Below are 22973 nucleotides of genomic sequence, written 5' to 3' on the forward strand. Positions count from 1 at the left end.
GAGGATAATATGACAATAAGTCAGTTATGATTTGTATAATAAGCAGAGATCACAGCACAACAGCACTCCTCTTTAATTTCTCCCTTTCCTGTCTCTTCTTGTCTTTTAGCACAAGAATCTAGGCTCCCTAGTCATTGAGGCCAATCACATTCACCCAGGCCACCAACAACCTCTAAACTTTTAGAGCTCTCATTGCCCCAACCAATTAATAATAATAATAAAGAAGAATAATGATAGTGCCTAATCCTTCAATCCTAACTCATGTGAGTAGTCCTCAGATTACTTGTGATACTAAAGTCACCAGACTACTTATGAGTATGGGCTATAGGATTAGGCATTAATATAGATACTTACAGATACACAATACCTACAGATATTAATCCTAATACCTCTATTCCCCACCACCAGAACGATTAAGTGGCAAGACTGCACATTTGGATAAAATTAAAAGAACAAGTCTTCCATAGCAGCGGTTTTCAAACTGTGGGTCGGGACCCCAAAGTGGGTTGCAGCCCCATTTTAATGGGGTTGCCAGGGCTGGCTTAGACTTGCTGTGGCCAGGGGCCGAAGCCAAAGCCTGAGCCCCACTGTCTGGGGTCGAAGCCTGAGGGCTTCAGCTTTGTGCAGTGGGGCTGAGATTACAGGCCCCCTGTCTGCGGCTGAAGTCCTTGGGCTTTGGCTTTGCCCCTCCCTTCCCCGGGACAACGGGACTTTGTCTTTGGCCCCCCCACCCAGGTGGCAGGACTTGGGTGGGGTCAGGCTTTGGTCCCCCCTGCTGGGGTCCTGTAGTAATTTTTTTCATCAGAAGGGGATCGTGGTACAATGAACCCCTGTTCTACAGTATGTAAATAACAAAAATCCTAAACTTGATCTGAAGCCTCATCAGAATCCGGGCAAAGGATTTAAGAATGTTAAAGTATCATGTTTAAGTATCAAGTTGGCTGGGTATAACATTACTGTGATTACATATAGCAGAATTTTGAATTAAATGCAGTCTCTCAATTAACTTCTCTGGAAAACCAGAGAAGAGAGTTAAAAACAGGAGAAAGAATTAATTTTGGAAGAAACAGAGATGTAAAGTGCCTTTTCACATGAAATTTGGATGGAAAATATTTTTGAAAAGAAAAAAGGCTGTCTTGGTGATATATTTAATAGATTGACAAAATCAGAGGAGAAAAGGCAAATCCAGTATATTTTAACAATAGGGTGAGGCCATAAAGTTCAATCATCTCAAAAATTAAATTTTAAACAGTTTTATGTTTCCTAGGACTGTAAAGTATTAAAGAGCTGCTGGTGCTTCACAGACAACTTTGTTCTGTCCTTCACCCTTGGTTCTCTATGGAGACACCTTACTCACAACTCTGAGCATCAATGGATTAAAAAACAGACTTGTACTGGACCTAGATATATGCTGGTGCAATCTCTCAGTTAACAAGGAAACATATATGTTAGTGTCATTGTATTAATTTGAGGTGAATTTTTAATGTTTATTGGGTCCATAAAGTCTTTAAATTACCATAAGAAAACTGATCAAAAGTATACCCCTGATGAATGTGCTGTATTGTTCTCTAGTAAGGGTGTCCCTGTTCTGTAATAGAAGACCCAGGACAGGTCTGAAATTGAGCCACTAATTCACAGTCAACATTTTTCTCTTCTTTTTTTCCCCAGTCTTTTTGGATGTAGTCTATCTTGTCAGCAAAATCCAACTGTCTACTTAAGTTTGTTTGATCTGATCTCCTTTGATTTTCTTCAGCAGCACCTTCTTATGACTGGATTAATTTCCAAAAATGCATCTTTGTTTTCTGGAACTTATTAATATTTTACTAAATGTGCCCTACTGAATCCTATTTTAAATTCACCCGCTTTGCATTTCTAAACTAACTAAAATAAATTCTGTCCCATTCTTTTCTTCTATTTATAATTGATATGCATGATTATGTTTGTAGTTTATGCCATTTCTTCATAATCATGACCTGTATGACCCATATCAGTCCAATTTGTAGAGCTAACCATTCAAATGAAGCAACCATGAATCAAGTCTTTATTTACTTCTCTATTCTAAATCCAAAAATCATTTAGAATACTTGTAAATTTAGACATAGTGAAAAATAGACAACTTAGACCTGAGCTGCTCTCTGGCATTCAGGGCATGTACAGTTTGAAGATTATCTTTCTAATCAATCATGACAGATTATTTGTAGTCAGAATTTATCCCAGGCCTTATTATTTCAGTATTTACCAAATATAAAATAGCCAATGGCCACCATCTTCTTATTATTTGCATCAAAAACTGCAGATACTGTAAGCCTGACATCAGTTTAATTTTGTTGCATCATTGGATTTGAAATAGCTAAATTTGAGACTCCATTTAATTCAATTGGAAGTCTGTCCTTCAGTGGGAGTTTTGCCTGAGTAAGGAATTCAGAGCTGGGCCCATGATTTCAAATATCTTCTATAATGTATACTAAAAGGGGTTCAGATTTATGTCCATTTCCCAGCACTTTTGTGAGTACAAATCAAAATCTTTAGAACAGTAAACTTATTTAGCTGCAATTTGATGTTAAGTATGAGTAGGAGCTGTAGTTTTGTTTGTAGACATAGGTAATGAGACCTCCATAACTAGTGTTCATTTTTTCCGAGGGTAATTTTTCTTTCATTATATTTCTTTCAAAAGTAGAAAATCTTTTGATTCTTATTTATCATTTACCTCTCCAGTTAGATCTCTTATTTAATCATATAGTTTCATTTATTTAATCTTTCAAAAATCTGTCTGCACAGCTTAAAATCTTTGCTTGTACATAATTACCTTATATCGAGAAGAATCCCAAAGAGCTTTACGTACACGTTTGTGCCTACAAATATATTATATGTATCTATTTAGGTTTTAAGATACCCATCAGCATGGTATACAAAAAACCTATCCCCTTCACTGCACACACATGAATATGCACACACACAATTACTTCACTCATTTGCCCACTTTTGCAGGGGTGGGCAAATTTTTGGGGTGTAGGAGGGTGCTCTGGGCTGGGTCAGAGGGATTTGGAGGGCAGGAGGGGGATCAGGGCTGGAGCAGGGGGTTGGGGTGCAGGAAGGGGTGTAGGCTTCAGCTGGAGATGAGGGGTTTGGGGTGCAGGAGGGTGCTCTGGGCTGGGATAAAGAGGTTGGAGAGTGGGAGGGGGATCAGGGCTGGGGCAGGGGGCTGGAGTATGGGGAGAGGTTCAGGGGTGCAGGCTCCAGGCGTCTCTTACCTTAAGCAGCTCCTGGAAGCAGCGGCATGTCCCTTCTCCGGCTCCTACGCGGAGGTATGGCCAGGCGGCTCTGCATGCTGCCCCATCCACAGGCACTGCCCCTGCAGCTTCCATTGGAGTTCCAGAGGAGGCCATGCCGCTGCTTCCGGGAGCTGTGTGGTGCGGCCCCTGACCCTGCTCCACAGGTCGAGTGCCAGAGGGGGGCTATGCTGCGGCTTCCGGGAGCCACGTGGAGTGGCCCCCAACCCTGAGCCTCGGCTCAAGCGCTGGAGCAGGGCCATGCAGTTGCTTCCAGGAGCCACGTGGAGCAGCCCCCAGCCCTGCTCCCCGGCTCGAGCGCTGGAGTGGGGCAGACCCTACTCCCCAGCGGGAGCTTGAGGGCCAGCTTAAAACGGCTGGTGGGCCAGATTCGGCCCGCGGGCTGTAGTTTGCCCACCCCTGCCCTATTAAAATACCACTGCCTCTGATGTTAAATATAGCCAGCCCTTAGGAACATCAAGAGCTGATCAGAAATTATTGAAACTTGGTTTCAAATAAAAAAGGGGTAGGGGGACTTCCATTAAACATTTTCCCTATTTTTCAACCAGATCTGATAATTCTTATCTTAATTGTTGCAAGGGTTTTCTTTCTGTTTCATATTTTCTGCTCATATAATTCATCATCTCTGTCATTCCTATGATATCCTTTGGTTTGGGCAAGTGAATTGTTTACCTCTGAAATTGAAACAAGTTCAAAATCTATAACTGATAACTTTTGAGGCTCTTTAAAAATTGATCTTTATATTTGCAGAGCTTGTCTCATGTTTGTCCTCTCTCATAATTCAGGCACTGTGATTCATCTTTATGTCTTCCAACCCTATTGCTTGCCCTTTTAAAATGGTTTGCCTTATTCACTTGGCACATGTACCAAAAAATTTCTTATTTGTTCCTGGGTTTTTTCTGTCTCCTTTAAAAATATAATTTTATTTTTACTTTGTAGTTTTATTTTATTGTTGTAACATGCCTAATTTAGTTGAAAGGACATTTTTGTTATGTTATTATATGTTATCTGGATTCATTACTTACTGAAATGTGTTAACACTTAAAGTTGCTGTATATATCAGTAAATAATTATTGACTTTGGAAAACAGCCTACTTAAAAACAATTCTGCACATTATATATCCTTTTTTTACATTTATTTCCCCTCAGTCTTCAAAGCAAACAACCTCCATATGAAATTAAGATACTTGAGGCATATCTTCAAGTGGTGTAAATTGTTATAGCTCCAGTGACTTTAAAGGAGTTATGACAATTTGCACTAGCTGAGGATCTGCCCCTTAGTCCTTATTTCTTGGCCACTTATCTGCTGGTGCTGCTTATTCCCCACATGATATTATAATCCTCTACTTGTAAACAGAGAATATAACTTCTGTTGAAAATAAGGAGCTATGGCAAAACACTACAGCCATATCACCTCAAGCTGTCAACTTGTTATGTCAACTGCATAACCGAGGAAGTGTGGGGCAGTCAGACTAATTACATGTAGCAGCATCACATTAGCAACTCAGATGCAGTTTGTGGTTCACTATAACCCCTAAATCCTTTTCAGCAGCACTACTACCTAGACAGTTATCCCCCATTTTGTAGTTGTGCATTTGATTTTGCACTTGTCTTTATTGAATTTCATCTTGTTAAAATTTGAGAATTGGTCTGAGTTCATCAAGGTAATTTTGAATTTTAAATCTGTCCTCCAAAGTGCTTGCAATCCCTCCCAGCTTGGTGTCATCTTCAGAGTTTATGAGCGTACTTTTCACTCCATTATTCTAGTCATTAATGGAAATACTGAATAGTACCAAACCCAGTACTGACCCCTGAGAGAACCCACTAGATGCTTTATATTATACATACTTTATATTCCCAGTTTAACAGTAAACAATTGATAACTACTCTTTGAGTATGGTCTTTCAACCAGTTGTGTATCCATCTTCTAGTAATTTCATCTAGATCACATTTCCCTAGTTTGCTTATGCGAATGTCATGCGGAACTGTGTTAAAAGCTTGCAAACAGAGTGTTACCTTGATATTCTTAGCAAATTCCAGTTTAAGTAATATTTTGTTACCAAACTCCTCTGTGGCACTCCAAAGAATATGATTACCTCATTTCTTGTCCTAAAAGGGTCTCTGTGTGTGAATGAGTGATATACCTGACACAGTTATTGAAAGTTGTAAAGTGTTTTGGGATCCATATAAGTGTATGATGATATAAATGACATTATCATTCTTGGCCAAATCCTTGGCTTAAGCAATGCCAGTAAAGAGCATCATATTCCTTTACTGCTATATAAGCCAACTACATATTAATAGTGAGGCTAGACAGGCCACAATAATGGAAATAATAATAAGAGACCTACACCTGGTCATAGAGAATGAGGTGCAGAATCACTTGGGTCCCAGTCCTTCACTGGACCCATGGACCTTAGGTCTGCAATATTTTCCATGCAGCTGACTTCCACAAGGGAAGAGGAGTTATAAACTAATCAGAAAGGTTAACCTTTTTGTAGGTGGGTGAGATTCACTGGGAAAACCACATCCTTTCATTTCCTGAAGGCCGTGTATTCTCTTCTGGTCAATGTCACCATTTCAGAGCTGTCAGATAGGAGGGTTGTATTATGGAGGTGTGTCCTCTTCAAGGCCCCTCTGGTTGGCTATCAGACAGAAAGAATCAGCTCCACACTCCCTGGCGAGAGATCAGGAATCCACTGAGCATACTCAGTGCCGTAACTATATAATCTACAATCCCATGTAGAAAAAGAGTCGTGGTCTCCGCTCTCTGGGTATATGAAGGAATTGGGAATTGGATAGGGCATAATCACTAGACAGCAGCTTCTGAAGGGGGAGTTCATCTCTTCATGATGCTCTTCAGTGTCTCTGGCTGTAGAGCACAGCTGGCTCCATAGCTTTGACTGCATTTTTGCCACAAAGGCTCAAGGAGCCAGGGTCTGAACAGCTAAAACAAAAAATCACATCTTCATACTGCGAAGGGGACAGGGGAGGTGAATGGGACAAGGGAGGTGAAAAACAGAAAATATTATAGCAAATGTAGCAACAGCTCTTTAAAATAATCATTGATAATGGAAATGGATTTAAATTATAAAAAGTTAAATATGTGTATATACCAATGAAAATTTTTATAATATTGACAATTAAGAACTGAGCGGGAAGAATATAATTTCAGAAGACTATGGGTCTCAAAGCAGAGTTCTGAGGTACTCTAATATACCATGGGCCAGATTTTCCCTGTTCCTAATGAAGGTGTGGGATACGGTGCAAGAAGCCGCCTTCTCACTCTATACCCCTCTGGCATACCCTGTGAAAGAATATAGGTATGTCTACAGTACGAAATTAGGTCAAATGTATAGAAGTCGTTTTTTTAGAAATCGTTTTTATATATTTGAGTGTGTGTGTCCCCACACAGAAAATGCTCTAAGTGCATTAAGTGCATTAACTCGGCGGAGTGCTTCCACAGTACCGAGGCAAGCATCGACTTCCGGAGTGTTGCACTGTGGTAGCTATCCCACAGTTCCCGCAGTCTCCAGAAATGAGATTCAAAAGTTCGTGGTTCTTTTCCTGTCTACCTGGCCAGTGCATCTGAGTTGAGAGTGCTGTCCAGAGCGGTCACAATAATAGACCACTCTGGGATAGCTCCCGGAGGCCAATACTGTCAAATTGTGTCCACAGTACCCCGAATTCGACCCGGCAAGGCTGATTTAAGCGCTAATCCACTTGTCAGGGGTGGAGTAAGGAAATCGATTTTAAGAGCCCTTTAAGTCGAAAAAAAGGGCTTCATCATGTGGACGGGTTTACATCGATTTAACGCTGCTAAATTCGACCTAAAGTCCTAGTGTAGTCCAGGGCTCAGCAACAATTGCATCACCTGTAAATATCTGACTGCAAGTACTGGTCTCTCCACTTGCCTTAAGGGTGCACATCACCATAAGTGCGAGGTGAGATATAGGTTGTCATGAACTCATCACCCCAGTGCTCCACTCTCTATTCAATGGGGAGCCAGTGTAGAGTTCGGAATTTCTGTCCTGAGTCCTACATGCGACTGGTTCTGGCTGTCTGAGATAATGCCTTTCCTCCCATGACCTCCGATGTTACACCAGAACTATGAAATTATTTGCTGAGTATGGGAGGAAAGTTTAAGCAAAGTTATGTTTTCAAGGATGAGTGCTACACTCTTTCTATCTCTCAAAAGCAGTAATAAAATTGTACTTCTGCTGAACATTTTTGAAGAAGGTCAAATCAGTTAGGGATACAGTAGGGCATTTCATTCATCCAACAGCAGATTTTGCATGTATTGACTTAAGACTAGCTGATGGATGCTTATGAGCAGGAAAGAAAGAAGATTGCCAACTTCTAAAAGTTCTGATTATATTGTCTTTTAAATTTTGAAAATCAAATAATCTCTATAAGTAAAGAAAGGAATTTAGTGAAGAGTCTACATCTACATATCTCATGACCACCTTGGTTGTAAAGGTGTCCTTTTCATGGTTACAATGGGTGGTTTAGCCCGGTGGCACGCATCTCCTCTCCTCTCCATTTACAGATGGGGAACTGAGGCATAGAGAGTTGCTCAAGGTTACACAGAAAGTCTGTGGCATGCTCTGCATTGAACCCAGGTGTCCCATGTCTCTGGCCAGTGCCCAAACCACTGGGCCATACTTCTTTAGTGAGGAGTCCAGTTTGACCCTGATTCTGCAGACACATGCTTTATGATTTGCAAGATTGGGCCTATACCAGGTATCTTCTAACACAAATACCAAGACACGAAGGTATAGATCCTGATATGCAGATTGTAGATGGAGGTAGTCCAGTGGTCCAAAGAACTACTAAATGAGCTCACGCTCATAGCTGTTAATTAATTTGATTATCAATGGGAAGAACTGCACATGAGAGATTATCTCTGTGCTACATTTACAGCTATTGTTAAAGCTAAATAATAAACTATGTACAACTAGAATAAAGCTGTTAAAAAGTTTTAAAATCCCATTATTGAAAATTAAAGTTAATTCAATAAGTAGAAATTGACAGCTAGTTAAAAATTGCAGCAAAATCTGTACTGAACAGCCATTCAGACAGCCAGAGACCTGTTGTTTCCAGGAGGTGATCTTCTATTAAAGTGAAGCAGAAGTGTATCTTAAGACAAAAGGTTGCTATTAAGGGTAGTCTGTTGTGCAGGTTTCACTCTGTTGCCGGCACCCAGTGCCGAGAGGCTGAACAACAGCTTGAGTGGTTCGTTACCCGGTGTGCTACACCCAATAATCACAACGGGGTGGAGAAGCAGAAATGTTTATTTGCAGCTGCAAAAAGGTACAGGGAGAATAAAATCTCAAATCCTGCACAACAGAGCAGGAAGTTACACAGGCTTTTATACATCCTTTTTCCCAGCATACTTATCCAATAGCAAGCTGCTCCAAGTATCCATATAGCCAGCCAATCCAGTTCCCAGCTAGTTCCCTGATTCTCTGTATCATTTGTTAAACTATACATAAAGCTGCTTTATTCAGCATTGTTCTTCCATATCTCCCCTGTTTGGCCTTGCTTAGTTTCAGGCAGTCTGACTCTGCAACATACTGTTGCAGATTCTCAGCATAACTGCTGTGTGTGCCTCCAGGCGGGGGGGCCAAGGACACTTGGGCCTAGCACACAGAGCTGCTGCGAGTGCCTCCAGGCAGGAGGGGGGCGGGGGCAAGGACACCGGGGCCTAGTGCGAGGGGGCTTCATCGACACTCGTGGTCTTCCATCCCCTCGAGTTACCTAGTGGCCATGCCCCAGTGTTCCCAACAACTCTAATGTATAATTCAGGTGTGTTAGAGCCAATAGCAAAAGGTACTATAGAAGTTTCAAATAATCCAGTCCATTTATTTCACAAGATAAGGTATCACTGGGAAATATATAGGTTATTACAGTGGATGTCCTGTTTTTTGTTCTCTTGGGTCTGTGATTCCAAACAAATTCCCATCATTCAAGTTTTCTGAGCTGTTGGTGCACAGGAGTGTCTTGCACACCTTTTTAAAGTTCCACAGGCTGCACCCCAAATTCCAAGGTGAGTTTCTTTCTGCCATCTTTCAATAGAGAAGCTTCCCAGGATTTGTCAGCACTTCAGTGGTGAGGGTCTGCTTTCCAGTGATGGTGTACAGGATTTTTTTCAGCATGTTTTTCCTTGGTCAGGCTCCTAATATTAAAGGCTTACTCTGCAACCAGTGGTACTCACATTGGATAGTACTTGCTCATGTAAGTAGTCTCATGAACTCAATTTATTGGGACTACTCAATTCAGTGGGACTACTATTGAACAAACATTAATTGATTTGAGTAAGGGATGCATAATCAGGGCCTAAAAAAGTAGTTTTGGTCTAAAAAGAATTTTCTATGCATGGCTCCTACTTTTTGAGTAGTGCCCAATTACACTACTGACCCTTTTGGAACTTAGTTCCTATGTTACTGCTCCATTTACAGCATAGGTGATTTCTGTGCCATTAGTGCATTGGCCTGATTTTGTTTCACCTGATTGTCTGGTGTTTCAACAAGGCATTGACTTACTGGCTTTCATGGTGCTGATTACACAATGAGATTAGGCCTCAACACATTGAATGTGGATGAGGATAGTGTGGATTGCACCCTCAGCAAGTTTGCAGATGACACTAAACTGGGAGGAGTGGTAGATATGCTGGAGGGTAGGGATAGGATACAGAGGGACCTAGACAAATTGGAGGATTGGGCCAAAAGAATCTGATGAGGTTCAACAAGGACAAGTGCAGAGTCCTGCACTTAGGACAGAAGAATCCAATGCACCACTACAGACTAGGGACCGAATGGCTTGGCAGCAGTTCTGCGGAAAAGGACCTAGGGGTTACAGTGGACGAGAAGTTGGATATGAGTCAACAGTGTGCCCTTGTTGCCAAGAAGGCCAATGGCATTTTGGGCTGTATAAGTAGGGGCATTGCCAGCAGATCGAGGGACGTGATCGTTCCCCTCTATTCGACATTGGTGAGGCCTCATCTGGAGTACTGTGTCCAGTTTTGGGCCCCACACTACAAGAAGGATGTGGAAAAATTGGAAAGAGTCCAGTGGAGGGCAACAAAAATGATTAAGGGACTGGAACACATGACTTATGAGGAGAGGCTGAGGGAACTGGGGATGTTTAGTCTTCAGAAGGGAAGAATGAGGGGGGTTTTTGATAGCTGCTTTCAACTACCTGAAAGGGGGTTCCAAAGAGGATGGCTCTAGACTGTTCTCAGTGGTAGCAGATGACAGAACAAGGAGTAATGGTCTCAAGTTGCAGTGGGAGAGATTTAGGTTGGATATTAGGAAAAACATTTCACTAGAAGGGTGGTGAAACTCTGGAATGCATTACCTAGGGAGGTGGTGGAATCTCCTTCCCTAGAAGTTTTTAAGGTCAGGCTTGACAAAGCCCTGGCTGGGATGATTTAGTCGGGGATCGGTCCTGCTTTGAGCAGGGGGTTGGACTAGATGACCTCCTGAGGTCTCTTCCAACCCTGATATTCTATGATTCTGTGATTCTATGAATACTCAATACCTTAAGCATTGAGTCATGAATCTCCTCAGCACAAAGCTTGTTTCTTTTTAGATACATGGGAGGAAAGGCAGTTCTTTCAACATGCCAAGTGTTCATCTGCTTCCATCCCACAGTTCAAATCTTTAGATCTGAACATCAACACACTTGTTGCCTTATTCTCTCTTTGTCTTGCTGACCTCACTTATAGGATGGAGAAAGGAAGACACTCCAGTGGTTTCAGAAAATGCCCATATTATAATTGTATTAAATTCTTCATGGACAGACACAATTACATCAGCAGTCTCAGCAGAGCCATGATTAACTGGAGTGTGTGATTGTATGTCACCTGATGTCAGAAGTTCTAGAGAGCATTTAAAAGCCTTCCGGGCCCTATTGAAATGGTAGGGACTTGAAGTCAGAGTTTCTCATTACAGTAACCACATGCCCCACTATTCTCTCCATTGTTCACGGCTGTGTCAACAAAAATGGATAAGTACATTAGCTAAATGTCTCTGCTAAATGCTAAGCAGCAAAGTTGTTACAGTTTTGACACTTAAGTTGTCATCAATGTCTGAGTAGCATAGCACTGACTTGTATGTGGCAGTTCATACCTCTCAGAGCCATTTTTCAGGCTGGCTGTTTGAAGACTTAAGAAAAAAACACTATACCTGTTTAAATTCTATTCACATGGGAAAAGTTAAGGCAATCAAAAGGTCTAGAAACTTAACTTTTTAATGAAAGCTTAGATTTTACTGCACAATTCTGTGGCAAGGATGGACTGGTTTATACAACAGATTCTTCCACAGTGCACTGCCTTGAGTGACTCAATGCACCATCCTGTTGGTGCTTCACCCCAGTTCCTCCTTGTGAAGTGAGACATTGCTTTAAACTATGCTTTTCAGCCCATATCAAGAGGGGACCAGCTTTGTGTATTTGCTGGCACTCAACCAAGACTTCTGGTGACCCTGCTTGAAATAGTGCTATACAGGTATATGAGACAGTGGATCTTAAAAAGTAACAGTAGGGGATATCACATGACTTGATGTCTACTTCCAGACAAATTACTCTGATGATAACATGGACCTCTGCACTGATATCGATACCTCAAAGCACTGTCTTGATGATAAGGCAGAGAAGAACCAGACAGAGCTTCGTCTGTGTTCAGTGCTAAGGCTTGTGCTCTGTTCCATCAGAACCTTTGTCACACATCCAATGCTAGTCTTAGCACACTTACCACTGGCACTCCTTGTGATGGTGTACTCAACAGCTCCTTGAGACTGCCTGTGCTACCAGTGCCAACTTTTCCACTGGCACTACAGCCTGCATGGCTGTTTGGGACTGAAGGGACACCTGTGAGGAAGAAGACAAGGAGGAGTGCTATTATGGCACAGAGGAAGCTAGTGATTCTTAAGAGGTCAAATATATTTTCACAAGGGAAGATACGTGTAATGACTCTGTCCTGCAGGATATCACTTTCCCAAGTTTTTGAATTGGATAGCGAGGTCACTAGTTTTCCTTTAAGACCTGATTCTGCCACTGTTGTATGGTACTACTCAGCAGAAGTACTCAATAAATAATCCCATTTTCTTCAGTGGAACTACTTGTGGAAAAGACCCGTACTCACTGTGAATAAGTACAGAACTTGTACTTAGTCCTTAGTCCCGCATTAGAAGACACTAGGAACTGAGACTGATCAATTCTTAGATCATATTCCTCTTTGAATAGGATTGCACTAACCATTACAATAGGGTGTAAGATGCTATGGAGCAAACTCACAGAGCACCCCCTTGTGCCAGGACACAGCATTGCAGGGGTTCTTCTGCTCTAGCACCCAATATTGTCCATCATACTGGTGCTGTAGCAGTCTGCAGCTTCCATAGCCTGCCCTTGTCTCCTCTCAGTTCAATACCCTTCTGAGGGCAACAGAAAAGTCCAATGAGGAAAAAATCCAGAATCCAGTGGTCTTTATGCTTGGCCTTTGACGCCCATGTGGACCTCATCTGTCTTTTGCCTCTTTCAGTCCCACGGCCTGCACCTCCCCTCTTGCTGGAGGAGAGACAGGGGAACCCAGGCCTGCCCTCTCCTCTGGGTTCCAGCCCAGGGACCCTGTGTTAGGCAGCTAAGAACTGCTCCTTCTAATCCCTTGCTGTTTCTTCAGGCTGCTCCTACCTTTTCCCTATTTTGTCCTTGTCTTTCACAGGGACTGCAGATTCCCCTATTCCCGCTCTGGAGTTCTGTCTCCTCATGTGGCTTTTCCCCAGCCAGTTATTGAGGAGCTTCCTTAAGGCTATTCCCAGCCTCTTTGGTAGCAGCTGGGTTGTACTTCATAAAGCCCGTTTTTGTCTTGCTTTGTCCTTAAGACAGGAGTCCCACACAGCCGTCTGCCTGGAACTGGAGTTGCGGTTCAGGCAGTCCCTTGTATCTCTTCTTAAGACAGGAGTTCTCCAGCTCTTTTCCTTGTAGCTGGGGTTGTAATTTAGGTTAACAGTAGAGCCTTAGCCTGCTTTTACTTCAGTTGGTCCCTTTTCCCTATTAGTCTGCAATAGAGGAACTATTTTAATTTGTTGAGAATTTTTGATGTTATATTTTTATTTTAGAGACATCCCTGGAGAGTGGGGAATGTACCAGAAATGTATTTGGATTAGAGAAAATTGCTTACTTGTAATTGCTATTCTCTAGCAATACGTGTTGTGATAGACCACCAGTAATCTGCCCTCCTGTTATGTATTTTGAGGTTTCTGTTGCTATTTTTTAATAAATAAATTGTAGAAGTATTTCATTCCCCCCTAAGGAGGAACTGGCAGCTGACCTGCAAAAAGGTAGTGATGATGATGATGAGCGATCACTTGTTACCGAGTATGATCATCTTCCATGGGAGTTATGTGTCCTCAGGTGGCTAATACAGCCAATCCTTGAACCACAAGTTCTATTACAATGAAGGCAGATGTTTTCAGGTTCAGTAGGAGGCTGTTGACCATGACTGAAAGCCAGTTTCTCCTTCCTCCTGCACCTCTTGTCCCCTTCAGCTTGTCGGCGAGCAAGTTCAAAATGCAGGGGACCATCACATAGGACTTCACTCCATTTTAAGTGATCCTGTGCAGGTGTCTCCCAAATGTCAATATTACACTTTTTTAGGTTGTCCTTCAGCAAGTTCTTATAATGCTTCCATTGTCCACCCACGTTACGGTGCCCTTTTTTCAGCTGAGAGAGCAGGACCTGTTTTGGGAGGCGATGGTGTGGCATCCGGACAATGTGACCAGTCCAGTGGAATTGCTGACTGATTATCATTGCCTCAATACTGGTGGTCTGTGCGTCTTCCAGAACACTAATACTGGTGCGCCTGTCTTCCCATTTGATCTTCAGAAACTTACAAAGGCAGTGTTGATGGTGCCTTTCAAGGACTTTCAAGTGGTGTCTATAGGTTGTCCAAGTTTCGGACCCATACAACAGTGTTGGGAGAATAACGGCTTGATAAACAAGAAGCTTGGTGTCTGTCTGAATGTCGTGATCTTCAAAAACCCTGTGCCATAAACGATAAAAAGCTACACTGATAAAGCTCAAGCCATATTGAATTTCTGCATCAGTATCTGTCTTGGATGAAAGCTGACTTCCAAGGCAGAGGAAATGATCGACATTCTCCAGTGCCACTCCATTGATTTTGATAGATGGGGCATGTAATACCTCTTTTGGAGAGGGCTGATAGAGCATGTTATTCTTCTTGATATTAAGAGTGAAACAAAGACAGGCATAAGCATCGGCAAACACATTTAGGATAGTTTGAAGATCTTTCTAAGAGTGGGCAAAGATTGCGTTGTCATCAGCATACTGAAATTCCACAATAGATGTTGTGGAGATCTTACTCCGCTAAGCCTGAACAGCTTTCCATCCATTCTGCAAACGATTTCAATGCCAGCTGTAAACTTCCCAGCAATTAGGTAAGGATTAAAGCAGTAAAAAATGCAGACATGGTTGGAGCGATGATACAGTCCTGTTTCACTCCTGTTTGTACTTTGAAAGGTTCACTCTGGGAGCCAGTGCTGCTCAGAACAGTCACTTTCATGTTATCATGAAGCAATTTTAGGACATTGATGTATTTATCAGGACATCCAATCATATAAAATACAGTCCAGAGGGCACGGTGATTCATTGAATCGAAGTCTTTAGTTAGATCAATAAAAGCCATGTACAGTAGTCAGTTTTGCTCCCGACACTTTTCTTGCAGCTGCTGTGCTGTGAAGATCATATCCACAGTTCAACAACATGGTCAAAAACCACTCTAACTCCAGTAAAATTTCTTCTGACGGGCAGAAGGTGGGTTGCAAGGATCCATGCCAGAACTTGTCTGCAATGGCTAGGAGGGAGATACCACAATAATTTCCACAATCCACTTTATCCCCTTTCTTGAAGAGGGTGACAATCAGGGCATCCCTCATTTCACTGGGTATCTCCTCCTTTATCCAGATTTTAAGGATAAGCAGGTCCACCATCTTTAAAGGTTTCAGTGGGGATCTCATCTAGACCTGCTGCCTTGTTGTTCTTCATCTGCTTGTGGCATTGTGTGTACTGCAGGGATGGTGCAAGATGTCCTCTCTGGAAACAAAGCTTGAGGGGTTCCCACCATGCCTGCATGCAGGAGCCTGCCTCCATGAACAGTGATGTGTTGCAATATATATCTTGAAATATTAGTCATTTCAGGCAAGTCATCACCTCATGCATACCTATGAAGAGGAGAATAAACTTCTAGAACAGGAAACTATTGGCTAGATTCGCAAAAAGAAAAGGAGTACTTGTGGCACCTTAGAGACTAACCAATTTATTTGAGCATGAGCTTTCGTGAGCTACAGCTCACTGAAGCTCATGCTCAAATAAATTGGTTAGTCTCTAAGGTGCCACAAGTACTCCTTTTTCTTTTTGCGAATACAGACTAACACGGCTGTTACTCTGAAACCTTTGGCTAGATTGTGATTTTAGGCACAGCTATGAGTAATGGGTGATGTGTACGCTTCACCATCCCAAGAGTAGTTCTCATAGACATTTTGCTTCCAAGACACCCCCTTGAGTCACATTTCTTCTTCTTCCTTGTTCCCTGGGAGTAGTGATTTTCTACTGCTCTATACCAGCAGCAATTTTTCTGCCGGCCAGCAAGGAACATAAGTGGAGCCAAAACTCTGCACTATCTATCTGCTTTGGGTTGAAGTAAGTAAGCATGTAGCACAAGATTATTCTTAGGAATCTAGGCCCAAAGGGAGTAAGAGGAGTGCTTATTCCACCTCTTTCTCTTGCATGGGTGTATTAGTTAAATTGGAGAAGATGGGGATTAGTACAAGAATTGAAGGGTGGCTAAGGAACTGGTTAAAGAGGAAACTACAACGGGTCATGCTGGAAGGTGAACTATCAGGCTGAAAGAAGGTTACTAGTAGAGTTCCTCAAGGATCAGTCTTGGAACCAGTCTTTTTGAACATTTTCATTAGTGACCTTGGCACAAAAAGTGGGAGTGCGCTAATAAAAATCTGTGGATGACAAAGTTGGGAGGTATTGCCAGTATGGCGAAGGACCAGAATATCATACAAGAAGATTTGGACAATCTTGAAAACTGGAGTAATAGAAATTAGATGAAATTTAGTAGTGCAAAGTGGCAGGTCAAGCACTTATAGGTCAACAGCAACAATTCCTGCTGTAAGGTGGTCACATATCAATTGGAAGCTACAGAGGAGGAGAAAGGTGTATTGGTCAACCACAGGATGACTATGAGCTGCCAATGTGATGTAACCATGAAAAAGGCTAATGCAATTCTAGGGTGCATTAGGTGAGGTATTTCAAATAGAGAGAGTGAATTCTTATTACCATTATACATGGCATTGGTGAGATGTCATCTGGAATAGTGTGTGCAATTCTGGTCTCCCATTTTTAAGAAATATTAATTCAAACTGGAACAGGTGCAAAGAAGAGCTACTGGGGTGAACAGAAGAATGGAGTACCTATCTTACAAGAGGAGACTTAAGGAGCGTGGCTTATTTAGCCTAACAAAATGAAGGATGAGCGGAAATATGATTGCTCTCTATAAAGACATCAGAGGATAAATACCAGGAAGGGAGAGGAATTATTAAGTTAAGGCACAAGATGTTGGCACGAGAACAAATGGATAAAAACTGGCCATCAATAAGTTTAGGCTTGAAATTAGACCAATGTTTCTAGCCATCAGAGGAATAAAATTCTGGAACAGCCTTTCAAAGAGAGTAGTGGCGGCAAAAAATCTAACATTTCAAGATTTGAGCTTGATAAATTTGTGAAGGGGAAGGTATGATTAAATTGCCTACAATGGCAAATAGCCCATCTGTGAATGTTGTTAGCAAATATCTCCAATGGCCAGAGATGGGACACTAGTTTGAGAAGGCTCTGAGTTACCCAGAGAATTCTTTCTCTGGCTGGTGGGTCTCACCCACATGCTCAGGGTCTAACTCTTTGTGATATTAGGAGTCAAGAATGAATTTCACCTAAGATCAGATTGGCAGAGACCCTGGGTTTTTGGTTGTTGGTTTTCTCCCCCCTTCTCTGCGGCATGGGGCATGGGTCACTTGCTGGTTTGAACTAGAGAAAATGGTGGATTCTCTGTAATTTTAAGTCTTTAAATCAAAATTTGAGGACTTCAGTAACTTAGTCAGAGGTTATGGGCCTATTACAGGAGTAGATAGGTGAGGTTCTGTGGCCTGTGATGTGCAGGAGTCAGACTAGATGATCATGATAGTTCTGTCTAGCCTTAAAGTTTGTGAGTGTATGAGTTCAAATCACATCCAAGCCCCAAATAATGATTTTTTTAAATTGTAGCCATAAAAGCATTCAAGCATTTTAAAAGCAAGAATATCCCTCCTAACAAGAGCAAAGTCAGTGACGAAGGAAAAGAGAAACAATGTTTTGAACATCAAGCAAAGGGGAATCACCAGTTTCTGAAAACATGGCTAACGAAATACCCCTGGTTAAAGTATGATGGTAAAAGAGGAGTGATGTTCTGTGCCCTGTGTCGCAAGCATAATGTGAACTTGGGGGAAAACATACATAATTTTTGTTCTGGGACTGACATCTTTAAGCTTGAATTTATAAATATACATCACAGCAGTGAAGCTCATGCCTGGGCTAGTTGCATGGAAGCCGCCAGCAATGCCACAGGAGACCAAGCGTCTACTGAGCAGATGTTAAAGAGCATGAGCAAAGTAACTTTAGGACGAATAGAAAATATTTTTAGAACATGCCATGCTATAGCCAAGTGTGGACGTCCTTTTACAGACCTTGATTGGATGTGCAAACTGGATGACATGAAAGGTGTGGACATTGGTTCTATGTTTAGAAATGACAAGTCAGCAAGAACATTTATACATTATATTGCTGAAGTAGAACGTAGGGCCTTGAAAGAGAAACTTGAAAAATGTAAGTTCTTCTCCCTCATTAGTGATGGAGTCGCAGACAATGCAATCAAAGAAGCTGCAGTTGTATATGTACGCTTTGCCTATGAAGGAAAAGTCCACTGCCAGATTGTTGGGGTTCAATCAGTTGACAAGTCTGATGCTTCAACTATAAAAAATGCCATTGTGAAAACTTTGCAAATAAACCTTCAGCTCAATCTGTCAAGTCAAGACTGGTCAAGAAAACTAGTTGGGTTTGGGAGTGATGGTGCAGATGTCATGGTAGGAGAAAACAATGGGGTAGCTAAGCTGCTGAAGGAAATTCAGCCTTGTGTGCAGTCGGTGCATTGTTTTGCTCATCGACTTGAACTGGCTTATAAGGGAGCACTGAAAAGCATTCAGCTATACACCACTGTAAGTGGTCTCTTGCAAAATATATATTACTTTTATCATAACTCACCTCTAAATAAGAGCAATCTCAATTCCACATATGAAACCCTTAAGCTACGTCCAGCGATTCCCTCTCGAATTGGAGGCACCCGATGGCTTTCTCGCCTACAGACAGCTCTCCAGATCCTTCTTAAGGGTTACCCGGCAATTCTCCTGCATATGAGTAAGGTAAGTGCTTTAAAATTTTTATGTATCTTGACCAAAAAAAAAAAAAAGCAAACTCATGGCTACTTGTTTGTCACCATTTTCATTGACATGTATTATTTTTCTTGTTGAGTTCCAGATGCAAGGAGACCCAAGTGCCTCAAATCACCAAAAAGTCAAAGGCCTTCTAAAACTTCTTCTGCAAATGGAGGTTGTCAAGTTCTCTCATTTCTTGCTGGATATCATTAATGTCCTCAACATTCTATCCCGTGTTACTCAGGATCGTAACTCTTCCATTGCAGATATATTTGCAACCATGCAGTCGACACTGGAAACACTCCAAATGTATAAAACAAGGTGAGTGTGTTTAACCATTACACCAGATGTTTTACCTTAAAGTGTAAGAAAAGATTAATATTTGTTTTGTATTCTACATTTTTCAGATCTGGTCCAAAGGAACGCCTAGTTGATGCAGTTACACACTTTCATGGTCACCAGCTTGTAGGAAATGGAAATATCTTACCAGTACGAACCAAAGTATTAAGTGATCTGGTGAGGAGGCTACGTGATTGCTTTTGTGATGCCAGCCAAGATGTTTTGAGAGCTACCACCATTGGAAGTTTTAAACTTTGGCCAGACAAGATCAAACAAGGTATGGAAAACTATGCACTGGCTATCTGAATAAATCCGAATTATTTGTGTTTTTCTTTAAGTTATGCAGATGTTTTCTTTCACCTTTGGTACAGAATTTGGTGAAAGGGAGGTGTCCATCCTAACTAAGCATTATGAACCAATACTGGAAGGTGCCAATGTAAAAGTTGATGAGGTTGACACTGAATGGAGCATGCTGAAATTAGAGCTATATGACAGGTAATAAAGTTACTGAAATTGTGAAAGTTCATCAAACTAAAAATGTTTGAAGTCAGTGTGTTTAAAGATTATGCAAAATCTACATGGCCAATTTTTTTATTTATTTTTTGCTATGCTTTTTAGATTTCAGAACATTCGGAGTTTGACATGGGATTCAGTGAACTCAGATTACTCGCACAAGTATCCTAACATCCTGATGCTGGTAGATTTGATCCTAACACTTCCTGCAAGTTCAGCTGAGGCAGAGCGTGGTTTCAGTCAAGTGAAGCTTACCATGATGCAACTGCACTCTAAAGGAATGTCTGAAAGTGTGACTGATCTCATGATAATTCAGCTGAATTCCCCAGACATCCAAAAGTTTGACCCAGAGAAGGCTATTCATTTGTGGAATAGTGCTTGGCAGAGACATAGAAGACTACAGACTGTCTATATGATAACTAATGGAAGATCAGATTGCTCCTCAGACTCTGATTTTGATAGTCATTATGGGAGTGATTAGAGTAGTGCAACATAACCAGTTTTCATTTTTGTATCATGCATGGAGATTTTTGTAACATTTCTTGAAAATTTAGCCAAAGCAAAAATTACACTAAGTTCACAAAAATTTAGCATTGCAAAGATGGCAGCCATTATATGTCCACTACTGAATCTCCAATAGCTTCTCCCATCTGCCCATATACACTTGATATAAAACCAATACCAGGACCGAACCCAAAGATAATTAAAAAATATGTTACTTTAGAGGACTTCATGCCATTAGTGGCTCCTCTCATTTGTGGGACAGTATGATGTCTTGTGGTTTGTTTTCATTTATTATTCATGATTGAATTGTAGTACACTACATCCAATATGGTTACCTGTAATCTCAGCCACCAACTTGATTTAAACAAGTGTCTTGAAATAGTTGTTTAAGAAAGATCATTGGTAAATCCCTTACTTTTTTTAAACAATCAAATGAGAAATACTAACTAACCATTCTTGTCAAATGATTCTTTTCCCCTGTATCCTGTGAATCTGGGCCACACCCCATCCAAAAAAAATGTGTCTTTCAGTTTATTAGAAGTGGTATAGAATCATAAAAAATGTAGGGCTGGAAGGTACCTTAAGAAGTCATCAATTCCAGCCACTGCACTGAGGCAGGATTAAGTAAACCTAGGCCATCCTTGACAGATATTTGTTTAACTTGCTTTTAAAAACTTTCAAATGACAGGGATTCTAGAAACTTCCTGAGAGCCTATTCTAGATCTTAACTACCCTTATAGTTAGAAAGTTTTTCCTAATATCTAATTTATGTCTCCTCTGCTGCAGATTAAGCCCATTACTTCTTGTCCTACCTCCAGTGGACATGGAGAACAATGGATCACAGTCTTCTTTATAAAAGCCCTTAGCATATTTGAAGACTGTTATCAGATCACCCCTCAGTTTTCTTTTCTCATGTCTAAACATGACCATTTTTTTAACCTGTCCTCACAGGTCAGATTTTCTAAACCTTGTGTCATTTTTGTTGCTCTTATCTGGATTCTGTCCAATTTGTCCACATCTTTCCTAACTGGATTGATGATTATTTTTTCTGTTCTATCTTGGCTGACAACTACTGTAATCTCATGTAAGTTTAACATTTGTCAAACTTACCCTGCAAAAGACTTTTCTAGAGAGCCAAATTGGAGCCATTTGTACCTATCTGATTGTTGATTGCCTCTGTCAGATGGACACTCAGGATTGTTCAGAGAATTCACAGAATTCATTCTTTGGAATTTTCTACTAAAAGTTCAGTTCCAGTCAAGGGGAAAGACAACCAGTATCAGAAACAGCTTCCAGGAAATTGAGTTTCTACTCTCAAATAATGCCATCAATTTGTATCAGAAGAAAAATGGAGTGAGATTACTTATGATATTCATGGTCATCAAAAATTTCCTGGAGACTAAGACCCAGACAGGTCTTAAGAAGGTGAAACAACTTAGTGGTAAAATCGAATTTCAAGATGTCACTCACTTCTAAATCAAGAAGATCAGCTGTGTACTCTGGATATAAGGTACCTCAAATGCAAAACTGCAGAAGGTAACTCAGATGTATATGTGTAATATACACACGAAATACTTTAGATCTAAACAGTTATCAGATTCAATAATATAATAAACACAATTGTGTAATATAGTTATACAGCCTTTGAATGCATGCTTACTCTAATGGATGATGGGCTAATCAAGTACAGCTCATTAATGGGCTCAGAACAAGAGATCAGCGTCATGCACCAGAAGATGGTAGAGTAGCTTTGTAAAAGATACATCTTTTATCAAATGTGAATTTTCAGACAACCACTGCGTTCAATTGGCTAAGCATTACTAATCCTATTATTAAGGAACAAAACATGGCATGGTATGTGTTGTGCTAGGTACATTATTTGGTACATAGTGTTGCCAGTTCTCACAATTTTATCATGAGTTTCATGACATTTGGTATGTTTCTTAAAGCACCAGCTCCTGGAGTTGTTAGATTCTCAGTGTTAATTTTATTTTTATTTTAAAGGAAGTTTCAAGCCCTTTTGGTTGTGGAGGAAAGCCTGAAAATCTGACTGCAAAGGGCTCAAACACCAGAAAACAAACAAACAAACAAAACCACCTGAAGTTTAGTTTTTTTAATCTCCTTATTTTTAAGTCAATCTCATGATTTAGCAGGGGCCTGGATCATGATTTTTGAATGCTGGGGATTGGCAATACTGGGTACATTGCTTTAGGTAGATTGCTGCAGAACACTAAAGAAATGATGCTGTCCCAACATGAAGCATATTCAGAAATGTTTCATTATGGTTCTAAGGTAATTCTGTGCAAATATTATCTCAAAATTAAATGAAGAAAAATAATTAAATCCTTTTTGTTTTTTAAAATATAATCTTACACTCAGAAGAAGTTTCATCATTCACCGAATAAACAAGGAAATACATTAAAATTGGAAAAAGCTATCTAAAAAACCTAAACTATGTTTTAAAATCTTTTTTTGAATCTTATTTTCCTGCTCTGGACATTAGCCTCTCCCTATCTCCCTGCTGATCTCTCTCCTAATGACATAGTTGGGGGGGAAGGGGCGGGGGAAATAGGCCATGCTACATGTGGAGATACTGAAAGACTTAGGCTGGCTTGGAGTGTCAGTTCTGAAATCATCAGAAGAGAAGGGGCTTTAGCTTATGTGAACAATGTGATTACATAGATCTGCTTACATAGGGACCACATGCACACACGTCTCACCAGCCAGTCATAGTGCTATTAATTGTGATTAATGTTCTCTACCTCTGATTCTCTTTTCA

General features: G+C 40.9%; 1 protein-coding gene across 1 annotated transcript in view; it reads left to right on the top strand.

The window, feature by feature from the left end:
* Positions 1-22973, top strand: part of LOC140911204 (zinc finger protein 862-like) — a 59421-nt gene that overhangs the window by 27336 nt on the left and 9112 nt on the right. Inside the window, exons 7-11 of the mRNA XM_073343746.1 lie at positions 17637-18826; positions 18936-19159; positions 19246-19454; positions 19549-19672; positions 19796-21704. Coding sequence (XP_073199847.1) covers positions 17637-18826; positions 18936-19159; positions 19246-19454; positions 19549-19672; positions 19796-20171 — 2123 coding nt within the window. The 3' untranslated portion in view covers positions 20172-21704. The remainder of the gene's footprint in view (positions 1-17636; positions 18827-18935; positions 19160-19245; positions 19455-19548; positions 19673-19795; positions 21705-22973) is intronic.

This window comes from Lepidochelys kempii, chromosome 5 (assembly GCF_965140265.1).
Source record: "Lepidochelys kempii isolate rLepKem1 chromosome 5, rLepKem1.hap2, whole genome shotgun sequence".
Classification (NCBI taxonomy): Eukaryota; Metazoa; Chordata; order Testudines; family Cheloniidae; genus Lepidochelys; species Lepidochelys kempii.